Below are 25,725 nucleotides of genomic sequence, written 5' to 3' on the forward strand. Positions count from 1 at the left end.
GGAACAAAAGCATGATGAGGTTCCCAGCAAGGTTTATGAAAGCAGGCAAGCTTGTAAGGCATTAATCTCTGGGATAGTGCTGGGGCTTGACAACTCTCCCATCTGATATCCTCAGCAGCTCCAAATCCCACAAAGGAATTACTGAGGGACTGGGACTGAAGGCATCAGCCTGTTGTGCTTGTGCAAGGCTCCTCAGAGGTCAGAGGGCCAAAATCCATTCTATTTTTAAAAACAAAAAGCAGACTTTTATTCTTTTCTAATGAGCTCTGAGTGGAAAAAACAATTTCCTCAGTGTCTTTGATTCCAGGGCTACATGCAGATAAAATTGTGACTGCTTCCAGCCAGGGGAGGGAAGGCCAGAATTCCCAATGGTACAGAGTGGGGACAGAGCCCTCAGCCTCGCTGCCTGGGCAGGGGTTTCAGTCCTTGCAGAACGCAGCTCAATCTGGTGAGGCTCCACGAGGAGGGACCTGTTCCCAGCCTCGCAGCTCCACCCAGTGGCTCTTTTTTGGCAGGATAAATCCATAATTTCAGAGGCATCAAAACTTGTTGAGGCCAGCACTGATGCACTGTGGAGATGCTCTGGGATGTACATGAGGAATTGAAGGTGCATTTGTTTGTCACATTGTTAAAATTGTCAGTTATCATTTGGATAATGGCAAAAAAAAACTGCAAAGAGACTTTTAGTGAATATATAAAAATCAGAAATTTTATTATCCCCTTTCTTAACCCCTCCCAGCACAAATGGAAGGGGGAAGTTAGTAGGGAACTGGTAATTTACACACCTTTTCAAATTCTCTGTCAGCAGATTGTAACAATTTGAGCCAAACTTATTGTTATATGAGCTTAGCAATGAACTACCAAAAGAACTGATTTCTGATTTGTAAGCTCATTTTGAAAAAGAATTCTCTTATGAGTGTGAATTTAACTTGGCAGCTCTCACTGTATTGCTCCACTTTCCTTCCTGGGTAATTACCAGGACTAACAGGAAGCAAATTTTCATCATTTCCATCAAGGATGCCATGCTGAAACTTGCTGTTTCCAGGAGTATCAGGGCACTTGTAATTAAAATAAGCTTCTATTTGTGCATATGCACACTTTTACTCCAAGAACACTCAAGAGACGGGTACAGATTCACAGAACACAGAAGTGTGACATTAACAGTGTTTATTTTCAATTTGAGCCAGTATTGTAAAAATATCCCATTCCTCCAAGCTCAAGTGAAAACTGACATCTCAGTTGTGCATAATGTAGATTCACCAGCCTCTCTGCAAGTCTTAAAAATAGAGAAGCTGATAAACTGATAGAAACCACAGTTTTGCTGTGAATCTCCTGGAAGTGCCCGCCCCATCTGTGAGAGGAAAATATCATCTGTGAAATGCTGCTCCCAGATGGGCTGTGCAGCTCCAGAGCCCTGCAAGGAGTTGAAATGACCTCTTCCTCCTGGAGTTCAAACGTTATTTAGCATAAATGCAGCCCCTAAGGCCTTCACTTCACTTGCTTTCTGCCAGCACAGCAGCTGAATACGGGCTTTAATCTGCTTTGTTTTGCCATTGGAGAGCTCTGTGGTAAGAGATTTGGAGTTACAAAATACGTGGATCCCACCTTTAAGCTTGTAGACATCACTTCTCCATCCATACAATTAAGGTAAATCAGCCTATGCCTTGTTAGGACCAAAGATATGGGATTTTTCCTTTAGAGGGATATTTCAAAATAAATATTCCATATTCCACATGTAAAGAGGAACAGGAAACATCTTGCAAAAGGCAGTTTTAGAAAAGGGATTTTTTTTTTCCTTTTAATAAACCCTAAATCAGAGCAAGAACCTGCTGGGTTTTGCTTGTCCTCCCCCAAACTATCACTGAAGAGCCCTTCAGTGTCTGAGCCAGGTACAGCCACCCCACCAAATGTCCAAGACCAGACTGTGGAACAGAACTGTGGAGCTCCTAGGCTGTGGAACAAAACTGGCTCACTGATTTTACCACAAAGGAGTTTTCTGGGCACCATCTCCCAGCTGAGCTTGCTCTCTCTTGTTCCACAAGTCCCTGTGCAGTGGTGGCACCATGGCAATGGGGAGGCCAGCAAGCCCTGTGTGTGTGCAGAGAAGGTTTCAAATGCCCATGGGACACAAAATAGCTGAGATTTTGGTATGGCAAGGGTATCACAGCTTGCAGCCTCTGAGTTTTTCTCCCTCTCTGTTTCTGTACCAGGATTTCTGTGTTTGCAAAGGTCTGTGCAGGTTGTGAAGCTCCCTTCCCTGCACCAAGGGAAATACGGGTTGGATATCAGGAAAAAGTTTTTTACAGAAAGAGTGATAAAGTTCTGGCATGGCCTGCCCAGGGAGGTGGTGGAGTCCCATCCCTGGGTGTGTTTAACAAGGCCTGGATGTGGCACTGGGTGCCAGGGTTGAGTTGAAGTGTTGGGGCTGGGTTGGACTCGATGATCTTGAAGGTCTCTTCCAACTCAGTGATTCTGTGAATTCAGATGAAACCTGCTGCTGTGAGAAGCAACCTCCTTACCCCAAAATTGCTGTTCAGTTCTTCTTTTCCTGCAGCTGGGGGGGTCCCAAGCTCCCTGCAGCTGCTTTCAGCCACTGTGCAGTCCTGAGCCTGCTCTCCTGCCACGTGAAGAGGGGCTTGTACCCAAAATGCCTGGAGGCCTTGTCTGTCTCAAAGGAGAAGGTGGTGACTATGGTGTTCAGCAGGGGCACGTTGAGGAAAGGCTGTGGCCTCCAGAAAGGGGACAGGATGGCCCTGATGATCCTGTGCAGCTGTATCATCAACCACATCTTCCAGTAGGGGATGTGAGAGCCCAGCTTCACTGAGGGGTCTGCGCTGGAGAGCAGCTGGTGCCTGACCAGGAAACCCTTCCTGCTTGGGGTGTCATCATAGCAGTAATACACCTGTCCTGCCAGCAGCTCTGCCTTCAGCTGCAGGTGCCTTGCTGCAAGGACATGCATCCAAGCCACGTTCCCTGCAGAAATAACAGAGGGAGACAAACAGCCACTCAGGGGGAGCTCAGTTTCCCTGCTCACCATAGATGAGTGCAGTGGATGTGCCAGCTTCAGTGCTGGGAAGCAGGGAGGCACTCGTGTGTGCTCAGCTGTGCTGCACAGAGACTGAGTAGTTAATCCAGGCCTCCAAGAGCCTTTAAACCTTTGGTGTCCCCTTTGAGCTGGACAATTAATGTGCCTTGTGATCCTGGTTCACGTGAAGCAAAAGGGCAGTGGTTTGTAGTGAGAGCAGGATGAATAGGAGGCAGTGCTCCAGGGTTTTATCCCTGCCTCTGCTGGGAGCCTTTGAAGGAGTCACTTGATTTATCTGGGTCTGATCCTTCTCTAACAGCATTTTCAAAATCTGCACTTTTGGAAAAAGACATAGAAATATGCTGCACAGAAATCACTGAATGCCTGCATGATCTAATGGTGAATTACACCCCCCTGAAAGGCACCAAAACAAATTCTTCCTATAGGTTTTGTGAGTAATTTCTTGTGCTTGCTAAAACTGGTCATGTAGTGCAGCCTTTTCTGTAAAGAACTTGATAAGTAGTGGTAGTTAATTTTTTTTTTCTAATGAAGAAATGTCTTTTCCTAGCAAAAACATTTTAAAAACACAGCCAGAATTTCTCTCTGCTGCCCATATATCCCTGAAACACTTCTCAAAGGGCATAAAGAAAACCCTTGCCAGGAAAATAGTAATAAGACACTTTTAAAATCCTTTAGCCAGTCTAAGTTTTGTAGTTCCAAACCCATTTGTGCTCATTCACCACGCTGATCTCTCAGTCTGGGGAGATTATGGCTAAGCTGACGTGCTCAATCCCCTGTGACTAAAGCTGGTAGCACCCATGCAAGGAGCTCAGCCCTTCACTCACCCACGTAGGTGTGATTCCTCTCGGTGTCCTCGGGCTCCAGGTAGTTCAGAACACCCCTCCTGGCCCTGGCAAGCAAGTACAGCTCCTGCAGGAACCCTGCCTTTTCCCCATACACGGTGTTGGCACGGAGGATGCAGGTTCTGAGTGTGCCACCATTGCTCAGCTGCAAAATCAGGGGATGGATCCAGTTCAGATGGATCCAGAGATGGGATCTCCCACAGTGACACAAATAAACCCAACCCCTGGCAGTGCTGGCCTAGAGGAGTCAATATTTGCAGAGCTGCTCTGCATGCTTGGTACCTGTTTTGGGTCCCTAAAAGCACAAGGAGATGCCCAGTTTAATTTTTTTTTTTTTTTTTTTAACAGCACACCTGCACCCACAAGGTGCTCCTTGAGAGGTGCTGGCTGGAGAGTGCTGGTGGCATGAACTCTTCTGCAGTTTGGTGCATAAAAGAGGATTTGCAACAACCAAAACCAGGTACCACAGCAAGCCAGCAAGCCCAACTGGCTGGCCTCAAACTGGGACTGGGGGAGAGATGCTCCAAGCAGTGGTTTAGAGCACAAATGTCAGTTTTACATTCTCCTTAATTGTCTAGAAAAACTCATATGTCTGCTGGCTGTGCTGCCAGCCTAAAACACTGAACAGGGGGCTAGCCCTGGGTATACCAATATTTTTGGTTCTTAAGTCACTCTGGAAAGCCTGGAAATTACACTTTTTTTCAGTATGAACTAGGTGAACCCCGTTCTTCTGGCCCTAATCTAGCACAGCCCTTTCCAAAGTCACACCCCTGCTGGAGCTGAAGCAGAGGCTCAAAGGGAAGCACCCTGTGATCCTGGGAAAGTCTGGCAGCTTCCTGCTGATGTGGGAATATCAGGCTTTGGGAGGCTTAGGACAATGTGGTTTATGCATCAAATCCAGGCAGAGGTTGGATACACTTAGCCAGGAGCTGTGGGGTTTTTCCATCTCCCTCTTCTCCCTGCCCTGTGCTGTAGTTCCAGGGGTGCTACCACTGGATTTTGTACCTTTGCTCCGTTGGCTTCAAGCACAATTTTTTCTGCCATGGCTTTTGTCTTCCCATAGGGCAGCTCCACTTCCCCAGTGTACTGAGTGTCCTCATTTCCCCTGGAACAGATTGTGGGAGACGGGGAGTGACCATGGGGAGTGGAATTTTCAGGGTCCTTTGCCATGGGGAGGAAAGATGAATCTGACTCCATGTTCTTAGAAGGCTTATATTATATTATATTATATTATATTATATTATATTATATTATATTATATTATATTATATTAATAATATCATATTATAGAATGCTATACCAAAACTATACTAAAGAATAGAGAAAGGATACTGACAGAAGGCTAAAAGATAATAATGAAAAACTCCTCTCTCCAGAGCCCTAACATAGCTGGCTGTGATTGATCATTAAGTTAAAACAATTCACATGAAACCAATGAAACAATCACCTGAACCTCTGCTTTGTAGAAACAATCTCCAACCACATTCCAAAGCAGCAAAACACAGGAGAAGCAAATCAGATAATGATTGTTTTCATTTTTCTCTGAGGCTTCTCAGCTTCCCAGGAGAAGAAATCCTGGCTGAGGGATTTTTCAGAAAATGTGACAGTGACAATAGGGCAGAGCACAGGGCTCAGGGACATCTGTGCCAGCCTGGTTTGCTCTGCATTCCCTGCTCCCAGGGGTTTCTGCTGCCAGGCAGCAATGGGAATCTCAGTTCCTCACTCACTTTGGGAGGAATAAAGCCTCAATGAGCACCAGGTGCTTCAGGGTGTTCACAGGCAGGTTTGCATGGGGCAGTGCTTTCTCAGAGCTGGATTTAGTTCTGTCTAATAGCAAGATTGAAATAACATTCCATCAGGCAAATTAGAAGGCAGCAGAGTGACATTTTTAAGCAACTCACGGCAAGGTAAAAAGAGCACAAGAAGATGGAGGGCAGGAAAATGAGAGCAATTCTACTTCATTTTTTCATCAAGGGCAGAGAAAAGTCTCTCATGAGCCATAAACTAAAAGCAGAAACTGCTACTTAATTTTCTCATAGAGTTGATTAAAGTTGGGAGGCATTTGCTGGGGATGTGGTGGAGCTGCTGGAGATCTCCTGGAAGCCTTGCAATCAGCAGGGTTGGGCTGGGATTGCTCCTTCATCTCCCCTCACAAATTACCCTCGAGGGGAAGGAGAAGCAAAGAACCCACGGCCAAGGACAGGCAGGGAACCCTGGGCTGTGGCTGGAAGGCAACCTGCTCCTTAGGTGCCAAGGGGAAAACCTCATGTGGGATCTCACATGGAGCTGGCCTCCCAGGGCCTGGAATAATTCCAAGGAGAAAGCAGAAAGCAGCTCTGTTCCCCAGAGGGTGTCAGCATCTCATCCCAGTGGTTTTAGATCAGCCTGAGGCCATCATGGGATTTGATTTAACATCTCCAGAGGGCTCTGGAGTGAAGAAACCTGGCTTGCAGGATTGCAGCATTCCTTGGGGAAGGAACATCCAATTGCTCCCCGGGGTAGCAGAGATGAGCTCTCCCTCCCTCCATGTGCTGCTGGAGACTTCATTCCCATTTTTAAATTAATTTTCTCTATATTTTGCAGTTCAATAACAATCTACCCTGGCAAACCAGGACCTGCCAGGCATGAGGTACCCCACACAGGGCAAAGAGGAATCCTCACCCTCCTGTGGCAGATGGGCTCAGATACATCTCCTGTTCAGTGGCCTGTGAGGACTTCACCCAGCAATTCTGCAGCAGAGGTGTTTTTGTCAAACACTGGGCCTTGGGAGAGTCAGCTCTGACTCAGGCTCCCTCTTTGACCTTGGCAAGTTGTTTTCTCTTTTCTGTGCTCAGATCTCCCTGTGTAAAACGTGGCTGGTGCTGCTGCCTGGCCCCTGCCTGTTCAGCAGTCTGGCATGTTGTGTGTCAGATATCCCAGCTGAGATCAGGCTCTCCTTGCACTACAGCAACAGAAATAAATTAGGAGCATCACAAATGCAGATTCCTCACACACCCTGGGCTTCTATCACAAAACCCTCTTCCCCTCCCTGTGTTTACAGGGCATGAACAAGAGACAAACCAAAAAACAAGCAAGACAAAAGATTGATTGTGCAAGGTTTGTTGCAAGCCCAGGAGAGGCCCAAGACAATTAGTGGGGGGTTATCTAGAAGTTCTAGTTTTAATTGCTTTCTCTCTTTTTTTTTAATCAATTTTTTGGGTTTTGGTTTGGGTTTTTTTTTTCCCTGTTTTTTTGCCTTGCAAAGCTTTTGAAAAGCAGCAGCCTCACAAAGGGACAAACCTGCCTGCTGTTCCTGGGCTGTGCTGTGTGTGCCTTCCCCCACCCCTCTGAAGCTTGGTAGTAACAAAGAGCTCAGCATAATGCTCTTGCTTTTCAAAACGATCCCAGATAAGTGAACGCTAATCAGAGTGGAGCAGCATTGTCAGAAGGTATCTCAGCAGTGCCTGTCTCCCAGGGATTGAGACTGACAGAGGCATTTTCTATTATTGTTGGATGCTGAGGTGTGAGCATTATCCCTGAGCCCATCACCCCGGCCAGAGACTCCTCCTGCTTTGTCTGTGCCAATTCCCTGCATGTAAAAGGGAGGGAAATAAATTCTACAGTGCAGTGATGGAGAAGGGAGACAGGAAAAGGAAAAGGAAAAGGAAAAGGAAAAGGAAAAGGAAAAGGAAAAGGAAAAGGAAAAGGCAGGATCCTGGACTGTGAGGGAGAGGGCAGAACAGAGGGGTGGGGAGATGGGAAGAGGAGGAAGGAGAAAGGCTGTGCCTTCAGTCTGCAAAGCAGAGCCATGTTCTGCTGCTCCCAGTCATCCCTGGGCTCCCTCCTGAGACAGGTGGGGTAAGTTTTCACTGGGAGGCTGATTCTTCTCATTATCTAATTCCCTTCATTCAAAATCAAAGTAATTGGAGAATGAAGACCCCTCTCTAGGGCTTCCTCTCAGGATAATGGGAGAATCTGAACAGAACACTCATTTTGTGTTCTGCAAAATGAGTGAAAGTCTCCAGGTGTGGCTTTGTTTGTGTTTGTGGCAGGGAAGGCTGTTCACAGCTCCATGAGCATCAGCCTGGGTGGGTTTTCTTTCCCCTGCTAGTGCCACCATTACAAGCCAAAGGATTGTGATTAGGCAAGATCTGGGGCTGATTTTTCAAGACATCTGTTCCCATCTCTCTCTTAACTCACAGGACCAAAATACTGACAAGCATGTGCCTGTATCTACATGAATTCTTAGGAATTATTTGTATTTGCTGGTGTCCACATTCCATAGCTTTGCAGTGACACAGTCTCCAGTGCTTTTGGTCCCAAATGGATTGAGTTGCTCTCATGGATTTTTTCATAAGCCAGACATTTATTCTACAGATTTGAGTGCTTAGACACTTTTCAAAACAAGGGGCTTATGCCTTAACTTATTTGTGAGCATGAAATTTTGGCTTGTAGGCAATTTTAAGTCATGTCTTTTCTAGCTGGGCTCAAATTTCTAGAACCAAATGACTGAAGGCAGCTGTGCCCAGCCTGGCTGCCTTTGGAGACACCACTTGGAGCCAGCTCCCCTGGCACACAAATTTCCAGGGGCTGAGCAGTTTGTGTGGCTACAACCAGGCTTGAAATCAGCAAGGATTTCAATACACATCAGACTGCCTTCAAATTTAACCTAAAACTTCAGCCCCTGAAGTTTTTGAAGTTATTTCTTCAGAAATATCAGCCCGTCTCTCAAGGTGCAGGTGCTGTTGCCCCAGGAATACAAAAGTATTCCCAAATCCTGAGCAGGGGTGTCAGCTGATTGTCAAAGTCACTTCTGGAGATCAAAGTAAAAAACACTCAAAATTGTTATTTTGACCACTGTCTTTGCATTGATCCAAATCCCACCTTTGCCACAGAGGTTTTTCTAAAGCTCTGTTGCTGCTTCTGGGTCTGTGGCTCAATCTCATGGGAGCCACAAACAGAGGAGAAGGGTTGAGCATAAAGCAGCAAAGTGGTGACATCCAGGAGCCCAGGAAATAGCCCCCATGAGCATGTTCCAGGAAGAAGGACTTTGAGGGATAGAAGGGTACAATTTACAGGCCAGAAACAGTAACAGAAGGATGTGACTACACCTGAATCCTGCAGGTTCACACCAGTGCCTCTGTCCCCTAAGACTTCATGGGCAATTACTTTTTCTGGGATAATGCTACATGAGATTTGCCCACATTTGCTAACAGGAGATGGGCACAGGCTGGCCAGCAGCTCCCTGTGGAGCTGGGAGGAGGAGGGGCAGAGTGGTGGTGGCAATGTGGCACCACCTGCCCTTTGGGCTGACTCATTGTGAGGGAGAGCAAACCTCTGACCCAACAGCAGGATGTAATTTGGCCCTATCCCAAACTCTGAGCACGTGAAACCTTATCTGAAAATGATTTTAGGGCTCAAAGGAGCAGGGCTGTAGATCCAGGGACAGCCTGAGCCACACAGCTTTGACCTTGGGGAATGACTGGCCAGGCTTAGGCTGGGAAGAGCCATGGCTCCTAAATGGGCAGAGCAGCAAGGAAAGGTTTTCAAGAAAGAGAAAGGGAGCACAAATCTTCTCCTTGGTAGCTCAAATCCATCTGGCTGCAGTTGCATTGCTGTTTGACTGGATAAAGTAGAGTAAAGGAGAAGGTTTGCTGAGGCTCACCTGAGCAGGGGCTCACAGGAGGTGTTTGGTCCCACGGCAGCAATGGAGCTGGTGTAGAGCAGGTATGGGATGCTCAGGGCACAGCAGGCCCTTACCACATTTTCAGTTCCTGTGGGGCAGGATGGGAAGGACAAACATTCAACCACCTTGCCTTGATTCCTGTTGAGCAAATCAAAACAGATTCCCAGGATTTTTCCAGCTTGGAACTAACCCATCTTTTTTTATGACTGAAAATATGTAAAGGCCCAGATCAGGGCTGCATTTCCTCATGAGAGGATGGTTTATAACATTAGTAGTTTATAACATGGTTTATAACATGAGTAGCAGTCACATCCACAGCTCTGATGTGGCTGATCCTCCATGGCCACTGGCAACTGACTTAACTTGGGTTTTAGAGCTGCTAACAAAGAGAAGCTGAGGGCTTGGCAGAACAAAACTCCATTTTTTTCATTTGGGGGCAGGTTGTTGGTGAAGTGCTGCCTTCTGGCAAAGGATCGGTGTTTTAGTTGCATGTGTTGCTCTGTAGAAGATCTGCAGGGTGCTACAGGGTGAAATCACTCCATCAGACTCCTGATAGCTGCAGAAATTTAAATAAAATAATGAGGGCAGGTTATAAGTCCACGTGAAATCCAGACAAATCCAAAACATGGTTTGCTTTAAGGAAGGTTGTTCTGGCTGAATTAGTTGGTCAGTGTGTGTGGTTTAGTGTGATTATTTTGGTGGGTTTGAATGATTTATGACTCTTTCAGGGGTGGTTTTTTGCATTCATTGTGATTTTGATCCAAGGTGATCCTGTGAGAGCCTCAATGACAAGGACTGAGAGCCTTCAGACCTGGTAAGGCAGATCTGAAAGGAAGTTTGTAGGGCTGGCTTCCAGAAATCTCCACACTATTTGTGCCTGGCTAAGCAGGCTCTGCCCTGAGCCTGTCTGCAGACCTTGTGTGGGAGGGCTTCTCTTTACTCTTAAGGGCATAATCTGAATTACCAAGGAAATCCTGAGTTTAGGGTAATTTCCAAGCACATGAATCCATCTGAAATCCCAGTGGAAAAGAATCAATGTGCTTCTCCATGAGCCTATCACAATATGTAAAGTTAACTGAGAACCCCTGCTGAGAAACATCACTGGAAACAGCTGAGTTAAAATCCATTCAGCTTAACAAAAAGCAGATTAAAAAGTCTTTAAGTGACTCGATGGAAAAAATAATTCTTGTAGAAGAGAACTCTTCAATTCAGTCAACAAGGCTCTAACAGGATTCAGCAGCCAGTGGTTGAAACATAGGAGGGAATCAAAGCAGAAGATGTAAATTTTGGCCAGAAATTATAATTAACCATGGCCACACCACAACTCCTCAGCATTGTTATGGCTTGCTGAAAGCCATGATAGATAGCCCATTAACTTGCACCCTTAATTTGAGGCAACAAGTCTGTTGAAAAGGAATGGTCCAATTTAGCCACAAATTGTTGGGCTTAGAGCAGTAATTGGATGGATTTCTGTGGCCTGAGTTGCACAGAGGAGCCAGCTAGAGGATTATATACTTGACCTCTCCTGACCCTGCTTTTCCATGGAGGTCTCCTGACCTTTTTTTTTTCCATGGAGTCTACAGCAGGTATCAAATACCATTTTTATTCTTTTATCTGCCATGATTTTAATAGAGAACTTCAGGCTAATCTCTCAGTTCAGGATTTTGAGGAGCCCTAGTGAGGGCAGCAGCCCCATTTTGGGGAGTTCCATGTGGAGCCATCCAAGGGGAGGCAGAAATGCAGGACAGGCTCCTGTTAAACCATCCCAGACCGTGCTCCTCAAAGAGTCACACTGGAAAATCCTTGCATGTGTGGTTTTCTGGGAATGTCACCAACATCTGCAAGAGGTTTGGTTTGCTGAGAAAGGGACTTGCCTGGTGTTCAGTGCTCTCTGTAAATCCTCTCTGAGCTGAAGCACCGAGCTCACAGCAACAGTGAGGGGGAAGAGCTCACAAAGCCACTAAAAAGCAGCAGGAACCCTCAGGCTCTGAATATTCTCAGAACACAGAGAGCACAATACAGGCTCTTAAAAGCATTGAGTTTTGAAAACAAGTACAGCAATGAAAAGAAGGCTGGAATTTAAATGTTACCCTTGAATGTATCAGCAAATAGTCGAAGCCCTGAGCAGTAATCGAGTTGGAGATGTATATATATTAAAAAAAAATAAAATTCCTTCCTTTTGGTTAATGACTATTTTGGTAGCTAACAGCCTGAGGTACCACTGGAATTGCTGCTGTAATAGGGATTTCATTATTTTTATAGCCTGTGCTTATTTCCTAGATTTATGAACAAATTTTCTCTAAGCAGATCTTGCACCAAACATGAAATTGGTTCTTGGTGGTAGGAGAACAGGGTTGTGGAGCTCTCAGTTACACATGGCCTGTTGGTACATGATAGCTGGGAACTCTGACTAATTAAACAGCATCACTCTGCTAATTAAAACAGCATCACTCCCTTCTGGTGGGTGCAGCTCAACGGGTACAGCCTTGTGCTGGTATAGACAGGGCAAAATCCCTGGGAAAGCTGTGAGCTATCCAGAACAGGGTTTAATTTTAATTGTTGCCCCTGTCACATACCAAACAGTTTCAAACCACTGAAGGTGTGTCCTGACCCATCTCAGTGCCACCAGGGGAAGTTCTGCCCTGGCTAAGGACAGCTGTGCCAAAACTGAGCCCAGATTTGATGAGAGGAGCAAGGACAGAGGAGCAAAGGGAGAATCCTCCCTGCTGGAAAGGTTCTGGGCACCTTTGCCCTGAGCAAGGACAGAGGGGCAAAGGGAGAAATTTCCCTCCTGGAAAGGTTCTGGGCACCTTTTCCATCTCAAGGTGTGAGGGATTCAGGCAGAGGTAGCACAAAATGTGGCTGGATGTGGCTGAAGTTGTGTGAAGGGGACAGGGCTGTGCCCAGGGCCCTGTGAGGGGACAGGACAGTGTCCAGGGCCCCATGAGGAGACAGGGCAGTGCCCGCAGCCCCGTGAGAGGGCAGGGCCGTGCCCAGGGCCCTGTGAGGGTACAGGGCCGTGTCCAGGGCCCTGTGAGGGGACAGGGCCGTGCCCAGGGCCCTGTGAGGGGACAGGGCCGTGCTCAGGGCCCTGTGAGGGGACAGGGCCATGCTCAGGGCCCTGGTCTGGGCTCACCCCCGACATTGACAGCTCTCATCTCCCAGAAGGGCACCGTGCCCCTGTAGTCCACCACAGCCGCTGTGTGCAGCACCACGTGCACCCCCCTCATGGCAGCCAGGAGCGCGTCGGGGTCTCGGATGTCCCCTCTCATCACTGTCACACGAGTGGGAGCTGCAGAAAAACAATGCAGAGATGCGGGGGGGGGGGGATAGGAATACAAATCAGCATCTGTACTTACTGCAAAGTACAAAAAAATCTATAAATTAAAAACATTCATTTATTTATTTTAATTAAATTTACATTAAGTAAATAAATTCTAGCAATAAATTAGTTATTAATTAATAAATCATAAATATTTTATTAATAATTAAATAAATTAATAATTTAAAATAGAATAAATTTATTTTAATTTATAAATACAAATTAAAAATTGAACAAAAATTTATAAATTAAAAGAATATAAATCAAATCAGCATTTGTACTTTCTGCAAAGTACAAAGAATTTATACCTTCCTGCAAAGCATGGAATGTCCTCTTTGCAGGGCAAGGCAAAGCACTCTGATAGTGACTGTGCCATTTAAATCCAGCACACCAGGGCAAAATTCCCTTTTTTTTGACTCCAACAAGCCAGGTTTGCATCTGGTTTTAATTTAAGATGGTGGTGTGATTCAGCTGTAGGGCAGAGTGGCTGTGTCTGTGTGTCTGTTTGTCTGTGTGTCTGTGAGTGCAGAGCCCCAAGGACAGCAGGGCACACCTGGCCCAGGGAAGCTGTGCTGGACTCTTCCCCTCAGACACAAAATTTTAGGGCTTGTGGGAACAACACCTGGTGATTTCAGGACATCCCACAGAGCTTTGTTTAAATTGCAAATACTGGAGATTAAGAAGGAAAATAATGCAACAGGTTTAAAAAGTTTCATAGGAAATTCCTCCCTTAGAGCCACTCAGAATTTTCCCCCTATTCCCTTTTACCTCCTTCTCCTCCTTCCTCAAAGTAGTTGCTCCTTACATGGCTACTCTTGGCATCTACTATTCATTTTCTTGCTTTGAGACAGTGTTGTAACATTTAAGTAGGATTTTTCCCTTTTTCCTTTCCTGTAGTTGGGAGTAGAACAGGGAGAAGCTGGGATGAGCTGCCTCTACTCCTCAGGGATTTGCAAGAAGCCACTCATGGGGTTGCTTTGGGAAGGAGATGTTGGGAAAATTAATCCACAAACACCAGAGGTTTATGCCCAAAAAGGAGACAGAGGAGTCCTTTCACTTTATTTGAATAAAGGGAGAGGCCATGGGGCATTCCCCTGGGATCTCTCCAGTTTTTGGAGGATGCAGCCTCCTTTTTATCCCAATTTCCCAGCCGCATTTCCCTTCTCTCTTTCCCCCTGGCTGAGGTACTTGAGAGGTTCAGACTTCCCAAAACACCTGATACTGAAGATTTCCCTCTAATGTATAACCCTCCTTTTTAATTCTTATGGAATTTAGGAGTTTTTCTTTCATCTTTCAATGTCTAATTTTGTTTATCAGCAAACCTAAAGTTTATTTGTAACAGCAAATAAACTTTCCATTCATCAATCAGTGGAATCCTTTCCATTGTTTCTTTTATCTTCCAGATAGTTTTATCTACCAGCAGACCCACTGGTAGTTTGTTTGTTTGTTTGTAAAGACAAACCCACTATTCCTCTCTGAGATGTCTCCTCTGTCCTCGGCAGAGCCCCACACATGCTGGGCTCAGGGCTGGAATTCCTGGAGGATCCCACAATTCAGGGAAGGGTCTGTGGGGCTGTTATGATGTGGAAACCCTCAGAGAGGATCCAACAGGGCAAGGTGGGCAGAGGATTATTCCTCATGGCCCAGAAGGAGGGATGGAATCCAAGCCAGCAGATCAGGTGATTGAGTGTTCCCTGAACAGCCTGGGATGGAGGAGGAGACAGGAATTTTACCAAAGGGTCCAGCTGCTTTCTTGATTAGCAGATCCAACAATCAGTGGACTCACTCTGAGGAGTTTTAATATTAAATTAATTAATATTGAGCATGAATATTAATTTAGTAGTAAAGCACAGATGTGATTTAGTGAGAATAGAGGGTGAAAGGAAGGAGCTGTCCATGGAGCAGAGATAAAACCCTTGCCTGGAGGAGCAGAGGAGGATGCTCCTGCTGAGAGGCAGAGCAGGGTGGCAGCAGAATCTTGGGGGGAATTTTTCTGCTCCTCTGTTGTTTGGGAAAGCCTAGAAGCCATCAGGCTGAAGTGTTGAATAGCCTTTTTCACACCACCTGTGTTAAGGCAGCTGGTGTACAGCAACCATGAGGAATTTCCAAATTGACAAGGCCTGGTGAGCTCTTCCCAGAGCTCCTAAAGATCTGCAGCTCTAATGTGTCATCAGCTACTTTGGAGAACTTCTGAAGGCACTGGGAGAGTTCAGCAGAGCAAGTGAAGCACTTGTGCTTAGAAGGGAGGTAAAGAAGAGGCAGGAAATTACAGAACATTTTGGTTTCAACCCCAGGAAATTCAAGAGCATGCACTCCAACACGTGTGTGAGAGCACCTGTGGGATAATGGGCAGGATGGAGGCAGCTGACATGGATTTGTCAAGAACAAATCAAGCCAGATAAACCTCCTTTGTTTTTATGACAAGGTAACAGGCTGCAGGGATATTATGGAACAGGGTGATGTCATCTATCTTGATTTTTGAAGGGCTTTGGAAACTCAGCGTCATTCTCACAAAGAGTCAGTAAAACATGGGCTAAATAAGCCCCATTAAGGAGAGCACAAAGCTGCTGGAATTACAGTTCCCAGGGAATTGCCAGCTGTGGTAGGTGGCTGCCCTGGGGCTCTCCAGGGCTTATTGCTGTATTTGAGTCTTTTTGATTGTTTTCATCAAGAATCTGGCAGATTTGTTCATTAAATCAGCAGATAACATCAGACTGGGAGGGACCATGCTGGAGGATTTGAGTATGAGCTGAATGGAATTAACAGAGTCTGGAGGGGGAGGGGGAAAAAAAAGTGAAATTTGATAGGAACAAAGAAAAGTTTTTGGGTTTAACAAGGAAGAGGCAGCTGCTCTTCACGAAGGAATTAAATTGGGCCAGGGCAGCTCAGGAGCTGTTGCTTGTTGTCAGCTGGAAAAGGCACAATTGTAGTGACAGGTAAAACAGGAGGATAAATTACAGGATGGAAGAGCCAAATCATCAGCTTTTTGCAGCAATGGGAAGGCCACAGCCCAAAATTCAGTGCCCTCCTTGCAGACAGGAGCAATGGCAGTGCCCTGCAGGGCTGGATGGAGCAGAGGAGGAGGAAGGAGGGTGTGAGAGCTGCTTTAGCCTGAAGCAGAAACCAGTATGGAGTGGAAGGATGTGGTTTGCAGATGGTGAAGATTGTTGTTAAAAAAAAAGAAAAGAGACACAGTAATCCTGTAATACCTCTTCTACCTGTAAGTTTAGATGGGAAATCAAGGAGCCAGACTATACCCACTGCCTGGTGGGGCAGAGATAAATGGGGTGGCCTGGGGACAGAACAAACATCTGTGGTGGGGCAGAGGATGGGGTTGGGATGGCCCCTCAGGCTGCTCCTGCCTCATTGCCTGTGGTTTGCTGGGGTGTCAGGCCACAGAGCCCTCCTGGAGCAGGGATTTTGGCACCTCCCTAAGGTTTAAACAGATTTTTCTTCAATTATGGGTGCTTTTAAGGTAATTGTCTCCCTGAAAGCTGGGGAAACCAGTCTGCTGAGTTCATCTGCCAGGGAGGTTTCTGATAGTGATATTTCCCTGGGAGTCTTGACTTGCTGTGGGTGCATCCCCTTTCTGTCCATATCTCCCCACAGGATCTCCCTCAGCATTTTTGGCCTCTCTCAAAGCAGGCTGAAGGTTTGGGCAGTCAGAGACAGGGAACCCAGCCCAGCATTAGCTGAGCAGAGCACCCTGAGCTGCCTTGGCTTGTTTTGCATGGGTATTCCTGAATCCAGTAAAACAGGATGTTTTTCCCCAACAAATCTCACTGTACTCAACCCTGCATGAGGGCAGCACTCAGGATATTCTCAAATGAATTAATTCAGTATCTCTGAGTATTTACTGAGACTCACCCTCTCCTTTTTTAAGGCTGCTATAGGTTTCTCTCTATTTTTATAATTTATTTCACAATGCCTGCTGTAGGTGTGCTGAGATTGATTCTGTTGCTGTCAGGATTTTTAGTTGTTTCCCTCAGAAGCAGTGGCTGCTTGGAGCAGCTCAGGAGGGGTTTGGTTTTAGCCCCTTTGTGTCAGATAACTGGGCTGCCAAGTTTCCAAGTCACAGCCTCTGTGTGCTCATGGCTCCTCACAACTGAGCCCTGCCTGGGACCCAGAGCCTCACTGGGAGATTTCTCTTGGGTGATCCATCCCTAGGCGTCTTTTTTCTTTGATTTAGTGCTGTAAAACTTCTGAGCTGGAAGTTGTTCCTCACCCAGTTTGTTTGTCCAGGTTCCTGCCCCATGCCTGCCTGTAAATACATCTCCAGTGTTACCCCAGCTGCCAGGAAGGGGAGGGTTATGGGCACTAAATGGATGTTGGTGCCCTTTTCTTACCTGTGCTGAATTTTTCTACTTCTTCTCGTGCTACTGAATCAAAAACTCTGACTTCTTTGATGTAGTCTTGTTGAGACAGGAGCTCCACAATCCTCTCCCCCACAAAGCCACATCCTCCTGTCACCAGGTAGACCCAGGCTCCATCCATTGCTGCAGATGTTGTGGTTGAGGAGCAGAGAGAAGGAGGCTGCCAGGATCTTACTGTGCACTCAGCCAGTGTTTTCTGAGCTAAGTCTAAAGTTTAGCTGTCGCAGAATGCTGCTGGGTGAACATTAACTGCAGCTGGTTGCACATAAATCAGCTTTTCCTTGGCACAGTGCTGCCACAGGCCCTTTCTGGGCTCTCTGACCCTTTCCTTGCTCCCGTGGCCAGTGGGGCACCTCTGGCTTGCCTTGGTGTGTGTCCAGGCTCAAGCCAAAATTTGGATGCCAGTTTTGCACCCTGGACATTCCCTTCCCACAGGCAGGTTTATCAGCTGGGGGAGCTCAGGGCTGCCAGAGGATGCTGCCAGGACCCTGTTCCCATGCCCTGGTGGTTTGTAGAGAGGCTTTAGAGCAGCAAATCCAGTGCTGAGCTGAGCCAGGGATGGGCAGCTGGGGTTTGGTGGTCACCAGATCCACCAGTCTGAGCCTCTGGCAGGGCTGTCCTGGATGGATGTGCCTTGAGCTGAATACATCACACACACCCCTCCCTCTGATAGATTTTTTTTTTAAATTTTTTAATATATATATTTGTATATTTAGGAGGAGAAAGACCTCTCATAAATTTGAAAACTTTATTGAGTGCAAACTCAACCACATCCTTTGGCAAAGTGTTTCAGCAATTAATTCTCATCACTGATACAAGTTCCATCTTGGCTGACACACCTTTCCCTGCTATGCTCCACAGTGTGTGCTGTTTAGTTTCCCACTGGAGTACAAAAATGGCATCAGCTTTGTCCAAGGGTGCTTGATCCTGTCCTAAAAGTGGGAGGGGGCAGGGACAAGACCTGTCCTGTTTCTCCCTGCCTCTCCCAAAGAGGCTCAGAGATAACAAAGTCAGGCCTGATCAGCTCCCAGCCCTCCTTGATGCCAAGCAAATGACATCTTTCAGTCTGGAATAGTCACATTTTTTCCAATCCATCTTTGAAGCAGCTTGTCACTGTTAGTGATCTGTTCTTAGAGGATAAATAAGTCAATATGGTCTCCCTGCTCATTCTTCCTTTACACAGTGTAGTAGCTGTTTTTCTATAGTGTTGCATGGGAAGTTTAGGGTGAGTTTGTTCCTGTTTCATGTTCACTGCTTTCCCCATCCCCAGACTGGAATGTAGAGGCAATTCCAACTGCATTCATGGCCAGAGCCATCCTTACCACAGTGCCAGTGTCTGGCTGGCTCAAGAGCCACTTGCTGCTGAGCATGAGGTTAATGAAGAGTTAAGGCAGTGAACTCCAAGAGTAGCTGTGGTTTTGTTGGTGAATAAATAGTTTTCTTTTAATCAGCTCCTGCTACAAGTTCAATGTGTTCCCCTCTGCCATTGATTTTCCTGGACTGTGTTAAGCTCAGGAGAAGTCAGCTCCCCTTGCTGTGATTACAATCAGTGCCCATAATGGCCCAGAGACCAACATGGGCCTGATGCTAATTTGGTGCCTGGCAGACCAGCACAGCCACAAATGTCCCAAGAAATTAATTTAGCCTTTTATCCAGCAACTCCCAATCTGTACAGTGGTGATTAACACAGCTGCCTTCCCTCAGAGGACTTTTTGCAAGGATAAATACATCGGAGTTGGAGGTGTTAGGACTCAAAAACTGAGATAAATACACCCTGAGAGACCCAGAGAAGTGCTGCATGGGAATGTCTGGCATGGAGTAACCTTGAGCATGTCCTCATCAGTGATGCACAAAGCCCTGTGAAGCAGAGACCTCCACTCTGTGGACATTTTTGTGTTTACAAGCCTCAGACTTCGCTGCACTTTTGGTATCTGCATCTCTGCAGTGCAGTCTGATCAGGAGGGGGAAAAACTGGCTGGGATTTACATATCTCATTTTCTTTGGGATATGAAAAACAAGTTCAGAGCCCAGAGCTGTGACATCTGTGATAGAAACAGCCCAGGCCCTCCCCTCCAGCCTCCCTTTCCAACACAGAGGCGCTGCATCTCCAGGGGCAGCTGTTCCCAGAGCAGGAAGGTTAAAAAAGGGCTTTACCCACATCCTCTTCTGGCAGTCTGAATTGCCACAAGAGATGACTCTGGGGGTCTGCACAAGCCCAGAGGCACACTCAGAGAGCACCCAAAGGCTGCTGGAGGGGGCAGATACCCAGGAGGTGCCAGGGGATGTCAGGGAGGGGGTCTGGGCAGCCCTTGCTGTCTTAGCTGAGCAAACTCAACCTCCTTGTACTGGGAGGAAACTTTTGGGGAAGTGAGGAACACTGCAAATATAATCAAATTTGAATTTACACTGCTGGGCAGAGCATAGTTCTCTGGTTTGGCTCGTTCTCCCCTCACAATCTGCTACAGCCTTCTGTCCTCTGAGTGCCCTCACTGAGCCCAGGCAGAGCTGGGATCCCTGGGTCTGCCCTGGCACAAAATTCCTGCAGGAGCTGGAGGAGCAATCTGCCAGGTCTGGGCAGAGCCTCCCTCTGCATTGCACAGCAAGGTGCTCAAAGGTGACCTGAGAGGCTGCCTGAGGAGCTAAAACACCTCCCCATGAGGGCAGGATGTGCTCCTGTGTTTGGGATGAGTCCCCATGTTTAAGATCTGTCCCTGTGTTTGGGATCTGTCCCTGTGTTTGGGATGTGTCCCCATGTTTGGGATCCGTCCCCATGTTTGGGATCTGTCCCTGTGTTTGGCTCTGGTGGCTGGGGATGCTGAGGGGTGGCTCTGTGTGTCCTGCAGACAGATCTCCCTGTCCAGCTCCTGCAGAGGAGTCAGTGCCACCGAGGGCAGGGAGACCCAGCTCTGGTTTTAGGCAAGAAAGGCACTTTTTGCCCTTTTTTGCCCTTTTTGCCCCCCCAGCCCACAGCAGGGCCTTCATGCACACCTTGTTTTTTAAGAGCCCTGCCAAGGAGCTTTCCCAAAGAGAAGGCTGAGATGTCAGGAAGGAAAAGCCCTGATTTCAGGCTGCAGTTTGCAGTTTGAACTTGCTCTGAACTTTATAAATAGAGGACAGCTGACATGATACTCATTTACAGTAAGTTTATTTCTCAGTGCATTACATGAAAGGTCTTTGGTATTTGTGGGTCCTTGAATACTGTTCCCACTCTGCTCCGTAAGAAAATGCTGAATACAAAACATTCCATATACAGTAACAAACCCCATAGCAAATAAAGAGAAATAGATATTTTGAACAATAACATAGCAATATGAAAACAGATAAGTAACCATGCAAGAGGTGGAACAAACAGGTTGTGTTTACAACAAACATTAAAGCCTGCCATAAATGAGTTCATCCTGTCAGACGAGATTTATTCTTGCTCTAAGTTAAGAAATTACACGTGATCGCAAGATACTGCCTATGGCTGCCCTATAAAAGACCAAATGGTTGTAAAGCTGATCCCCAGGAGAGAAGCCAGGACCATTGGCACACATACAAAACACACTGATATAAATAAAAAAGGTACTGTGTAAAATAACTGGTGAAGAAGTTACCATTTCCTTCTGTGGCTGGGCATGTGCCTCGTGAACAATTATAGCACCTTTCAATGCCTTGGCTTCACAGGAAACCAAGAAATCACAGAGACTCTGAGTAGTTTAACCCCTACACCCCCAGTGGAATGTCATCTGGAGTCAGAAGAAGGTATAAACCTGGAGGAGGGTGGGTTTGCAATCATTGCATCAGGAGGGAAGTCCAGGAGCTGATTGTCTCTGGAAGCCTTTGTCACAGTGCTCAGGGTCCCCTGTGACAACAGCCCATGGCAGACACTGGAGCAGAGCCCACACAGCACCAGCACTGCTGCTCCAGGGCTGGGGCTGATTTTTAAGGCCTGTTCCTTTGAAAGTTGATCACAAAATGACTCTGGAGTTTGGTGGGAGCAGGTGAGGGCTCTTCTCTCTAGCTATTTCCTGTTTCCCTGGGTTGCTAGCAATTCCTTACAGTAAGTGCAAATTAGACCCTCTGGAGAGGAGCATTCCCTGCCTCCCAGGAGCTGCAGGTTGCTGGTGAATGTGAGGGTGCATGACTTGCAAAGGGTTTTTGTTGTGCAATGTGCTGCTTCTGGTTAGCTCAGGGCAAGGAAAACACTACTACTACCAGAGCTGAGCCAAGTCAAAAACACACTGGAGCTCAAACAAACATCAGGAATTTCAAAAAAGTCTTAGGGAAAAAAAAAAGAAAAAAGAAAAGAACACACTATGGTATTGCACAGTATGTATGTAAGATAAAGCACTAAACATTTCAATTAAAATATATTTCTAAATGAGCACGCATTCAAAATAAATCCCCTAAATTACATAGACATGGCAAGAAGCATTACATGCCCTGGCTGAAATGAACCTCAGGATCTGCCCATGATGGAGAATGTGGTTGGAGTGGTTTGCTTGGTCATCAATCTCATCAATGTCAGTGTGTGAGGCTGTGCTCACCTTTAAATGTCATTAAAGTGGGGTGGCACAACAGTGTGGTGCAGCCCTCGTGTGAGTGGAGAGGATTGAAACCCCAGCAGAGAGAGAAAGTCCATCTGGTATAATCCTGCTGTCCCCCATTTAAAGATACAGCACCTCATCAGAGAGATGGGGCTAAACAAAGCAAAGAGAAAAAATTACACAGCTCATACTATCAATAATTAAAGTGGTCTCAACCCAAACCTGAACAGCTTTTTGACAATTGACTTGGCAGGATTAGTTGCAAACAACTTCCATTAAATTTTCCTTTCATCTTGTTAGTAATTTGTTTTAAATAATATAAAATTCCAAATCCATGTCAGTATGAATGCTGCAGCAATGTGAGTGACTAAAGAATTACTTTGAATTCAGAAGACAAACTTGGAGAAAGAAAGATTTCTCTTCCAGTTCAGTGTGAAGCCTCTGAAATGCCAGGGAAGTAAAAATGGCCTCATTGTATTCCCTCTTCCCTAAATTCAACCCTGTAGCTACAGGACCAGTGAAACTGAATTTCCCCATTTCCCTTTTCAAAGATTTCTTTGGTTGGGTTTGGTTCCTGAAGTTGCCATGAGCACAGATTGTTCCTGTGGCCTCAACTGCAGCTGGCACCAGCCTGCCCAGTGCACGAGTTTAGACTGAACTGAGACTTCTCCTCACTCCCCAGGCCTGATGTTCCAACACCAGCTGGCTGATTTATCTCCTGGAAGCCACCAGTGAGGTCTTGGAGTGTCTATGTGATCCAGACCAAGATGGTCCCAATTCACCCCAGAGGTAACCAAGTACTTCTCAATTCCTGCACAGGAATCATCCTTGTTTTTGGACATTTAATTCTCAGATGGAATGATTATTCCAAGAATGTTCCCATGGCTGAACCTTGCTTGGCTGGCCACAAACAAAGCTCTTGCCCTGCCAGTAGTGAAGGAGGGACTTGGGTTCTTAGAGCACCTCAGACATCCTCAGAGTTAAGGCTGGGTTTAGAATTAGTGCTGGGGGTGAAACCAAGATGCATTCAGAGCTTTATTTCCTTCTCCCCAAGGGATTGCAGATACAGGATGGCTCCTTGAGCTGAGGAACCTGTTGGACTTGAGTTTTACTCATTTCCTTGTCTCTCTACACCACAGCTGCAACTCAGAGTGCAGCCAGGGACCTCCCCAGGCTCCTGCAAAGCTCTGGGTTTGTTTCTTGGGAAATTCAGTCATTCAGAAGCACAGCCTGAACCAGGTAGGCTGAATGAGCCCCACAGCTGGCACTGACCAAGCAGGGGGAGGATGCAAAAGCAGCATCCCTGCTGCCTCCAGCACAGCTGGTTGTTGTTCAGCTGCACAGCAGTAAAAGCAAAGTTCTGGTGCTTGCTCAGATCAGCTTTGCCATTTCACCTGCCTGGGCATGGCTGGGTTCCTGAGGAGCAGGGCCAAGTCAAGGCATAGTGGGTTCAGCCATCCTAATGGAGCCTGTAGCCTGCTAATTTGTGGAAATTCCAGGCTCCAGGCTCTTCAGAGGAAGGACTGGGATTGTCTCTGCTGGTAGCACACTGCCACATTTACAGTGTTTATGGACAGTCAATTTAATGTGGGGCTGATGCTGGGCTGGCAGAGCTCCTCCATTTTTAGCCTCATTTCCAGTGGGCTTTGCCTTGGGAAGATCCCTTGGGGTGCTGGATCAGGGACTGCAGTGTTTTCTTTGGAAAGCTGCTGACAGAAACACTGCAGCAGTGCAGCCCAGCGTGCTCACACAGCTGCACTCTGCACAGGAACCAGACACACAGGGGCCATAACACAACTCAATTTGCTCACTTTTGTCCTGGGCTGAATTTGAGAACTGTCAGAATGTGGGAATTAAAAACAAAAAACCGTCCAGTCAGTTTTGTTGATTAACCTCCCCCTTCTAACAGAAATCACTGTCTACATGGATGACATCAGCTTGTCTGACCTGGTTAGCACAGCAGGTGGAGTGATTCATTTGTCACTGAAGGGCAGGTTCAACTTCTTAAACCTGGAAGCTGGTACTTCCCCTAAAATAACCAGTTATTGCAGAAAGGAAAATGACTCTGTATGTAACTCCAAGTGCAAGATAAGCTCTTGACAAGACTCTAATTCCCTAGGCTGTGGTTTGCTCCTACACTGTCTCCAGATCTAAATGGTGAGGATTTACTCACAAGATTAAAACAAAACACTGTGAAAACATTTTTCCTGATTGCTGTAGGATTAAGAAACTATTGCAAAATATCCTTTTCTGTGAATAGCTACTGCCACCACTTAAATTAATTATCTCTGGATGTATGCACAAGCTGAACACAGTATGGGAAAATTCTTGCACAATTCCATCATATCTCATGCAAACTGCTCTATGTTTTCACAGAAATAGTCTAAACTCTCTGAAGATAGACAGAAAGCCAATGTTTCTAGGAACATTTGCATCAAAAGTCCTTGTTTAGCCAACCACAAATAGAAATAATGTCACTCACAGGCAATTAGCAACATGAAAAGCCAGGATTTTGTTGCTAAAATCCAGAGAGCCACCTGAATTTTCAGAGTAATACTTTTAAATGCAATTGGTATTCTAATTTGCTCTTTGCTTAAAAGAAATCCTTGCAGGTCATACAGGAAATAAAAGCAGATGTCTCCAGCTGCAGCAATGGACAAGGCTGAGGCTTGGCTTTGGCTCTGGGTGGGATGGGTGGGCTTGGCCAGTTAAGCAGAGCTTTACTGAGTGACTGCCAAGGGCAGGGTTAAACCCTGGAGGCACAGCCAGGAGGTGCCACTCCTGTAGGCAGCTTCTGAGACACCTGACAACTGCTATTCCAAAGGCAAAACAACAAAATCAAGGAAAACATTCTCAAAACCCTCTCTGAGCTATGGATAAGTCATTCCCTGCAACCAGGGCTCAGAATTGGCCAGGGAAGGAAACCCAGCCACCAACACTGCAGCCTCCCACCCTCTTCATCTGCAGGGTGCAATTCAGCACTGGGTACTGGATCTTGAACTGCAGAACAGGCAGGGAGGACACAGAGATGCTCCTACTTCATCCTGTGGCTTCTCCTTCTGGCTTCAGCATCATCCAGCAGGGAGGAGAGGATCTGGTGGGCCTGGGGCTGCCGGGGTCCTCCTCGCTTGATCTTGATGCTGCTTCTCAGGGGGGAGCCTGGGATCACATCCTGTCCAGAGCCTGGCTCAATGGAAGACAAAGAGTCTGTAAGGAGAGAAAGTCATGGGAGAGCACTATTTAAAAGGGGAGGCTGAGGAAGGCACTCGTGGGCCCTTCTGAGTGGTTCCTCTTGTGGGAGCAGTGTGCTCCTGTCACTGGCCAGGGGCTGTGTATAAATGGGAAAATAGGATGGGACTGCTGAGAACGTGCCTTGAGCTGTTTGATTTTCCAGCATCAGCCACATTACATGGTTATGGCAATGGGAAGATGCCAGCAGCTCACATCCCAGGCAGCAGATAAAAAACTCAATGTTACAACTCACTTTAAAAGTTTTTTGGCCAATCACACAAAGCAAAAGCACATTGACAGTAGTTCTATCTAATCACTATAAGCACACGTACCTTTGGTTAAACAATGCTTGCTTATTTTGAATACAATACCTGCTTGTGAGCCTTAAAACACAATGCACAGAGCTCCATTATTGGGCTTAGAACTTCCTAATATCTCACTAGACAAACTTTTCTGCAGCTTAGAGAGTTATTCTAGCCAAGTGTTAATACACAGACCATTGTTCTATTTGTCCTTACTTTTCTACTTTTTACATAATTTTTCTACTGACCTATCTCATGGCTGCTGCTTAGCTCCAATCACAGTTCTGCTGTCACTGAGGCTTGCCTTGTGCAGCTTTCCCAAAACCCTCTGATTTTATGGATCCCCACAATCTCCCTCCTGTTTGCTCTCCATGCAGGAAGCAGCTTTGGAGCTACAGCTTTGCTGCCACCACAC

At 46.5% G+C, this 25,725-nt stretch overlaps 2 protein-coding genes across 8 annotated transcripts in view; both read right to left on the reverse strand.

Moving 5' to 3' along the window:
* Nucleotides 1-1,150: 1,150 nt before the first annotated feature.
* On the reverse strand, nucleotides 1,151-17,452 carry LOC102073947 (3 beta-hydroxysteroid dehydrogenase type 7). Of its 2 annotated transcripts, XM_005493884.2 has the most exons (6): nucleotides 17,222-17,451; nucleotides 12,690-12,845; nucleotides 9,533-9,641; nucleotides 4,894-4,993; nucleotides 3,871-4,033; nucleotides 1,151-2,973 (listed from the first exon to the last, which is right to left on the reverse strand). In XM_005493884.2, the coding sequence occupies exons 1-6, from the start codon at nucleotides 17,367-17,369 to the stop codon at nucleotides 2,534-2,536; spliced, it is 1,116 nt and encodes a 371-aa protein (XP_005493941.2). In that variant the 5' UTR covers nucleotides 17,370-17,451; the 3' UTR covers nucleotides 1,151-2,533. The 2 variants fall into 2 exon arrangements, with proteins under 2 accessions (XP_005493941.2, XP_074413080.1); XM_074556979.1 differs by lacking the exon at nucleotides 12,690-12,845 and having other exon boundaries at nucleotides 17,222-17,452.
* A 2,924-nt stretch (nucleotides 17,453-20,376) lies between these two features.
* The window catches only part of COL26A1 (collagen type XXVI alpha 1 chain), a 169,658-nt gene continuing 164,309 nt past the window's right edge, over nucleotides 20,377-25,725 (reverse strand). For 5 of the 6 annotated variants that reach the window (XM_074556866.1, XM_074556869.1, XM_074556865.1 and 2 more), the window contains one exon: nucleotides 20,377-24,984. In XM_074556866.1, coding sequence (XP_074412967.1) covers nucleotides 24,812-24,984 — 173 coding nt within the window. In that variant the 3' untranslated portion in view covers nucleotides 20,377-24,811. The remainder of the gene's footprint in view (nucleotides 24,985-25,725) is intronic. The other variant, XM_074556867.1, reaches the window with a different exon arrangement.

Source organism: Zonotrichia albicollis, chromosome 22 (genome assembly GCF_047830755.1).
Source record: "Zonotrichia albicollis isolate bZonAlb1 chromosome 22, bZonAlb1.hap1, whole genome shotgun sequence".
NCBI lineage: Eukaryota > Metazoa > Chordata > Aves > Passeriformes > Passerellidae > Zonotrichia > Zonotrichia albicollis.

What these genes read in the sequence shown, in the direction of transcription:
- LOC102073947 (XM_005493884.2), bottom strand. Translation starts at nt 17,369, where the DNA reads ATGGATGGAGCCTGGGTCTACCTGGTGACAGGAGGATGTGGCTTTGTG. An exon ending in AGTAGAAAAATTCAGCACAG is followed by an intron (nt 12,846 to 17,221) that starts GTAAGAAAAGGG and finishes GTTTTTCTGCAG; the next exon opens with CTCCCACTCGTGTGACAGTG. An exon ending in GAGGAATCACACCTACGTGG is followed by an intron (nt 2,974 to 3,870) that starts GTGAGTGAAGGG and finishes TTATTTCTGCAG; the next exon opens with GGAACGTGGCTTGGATGCAT.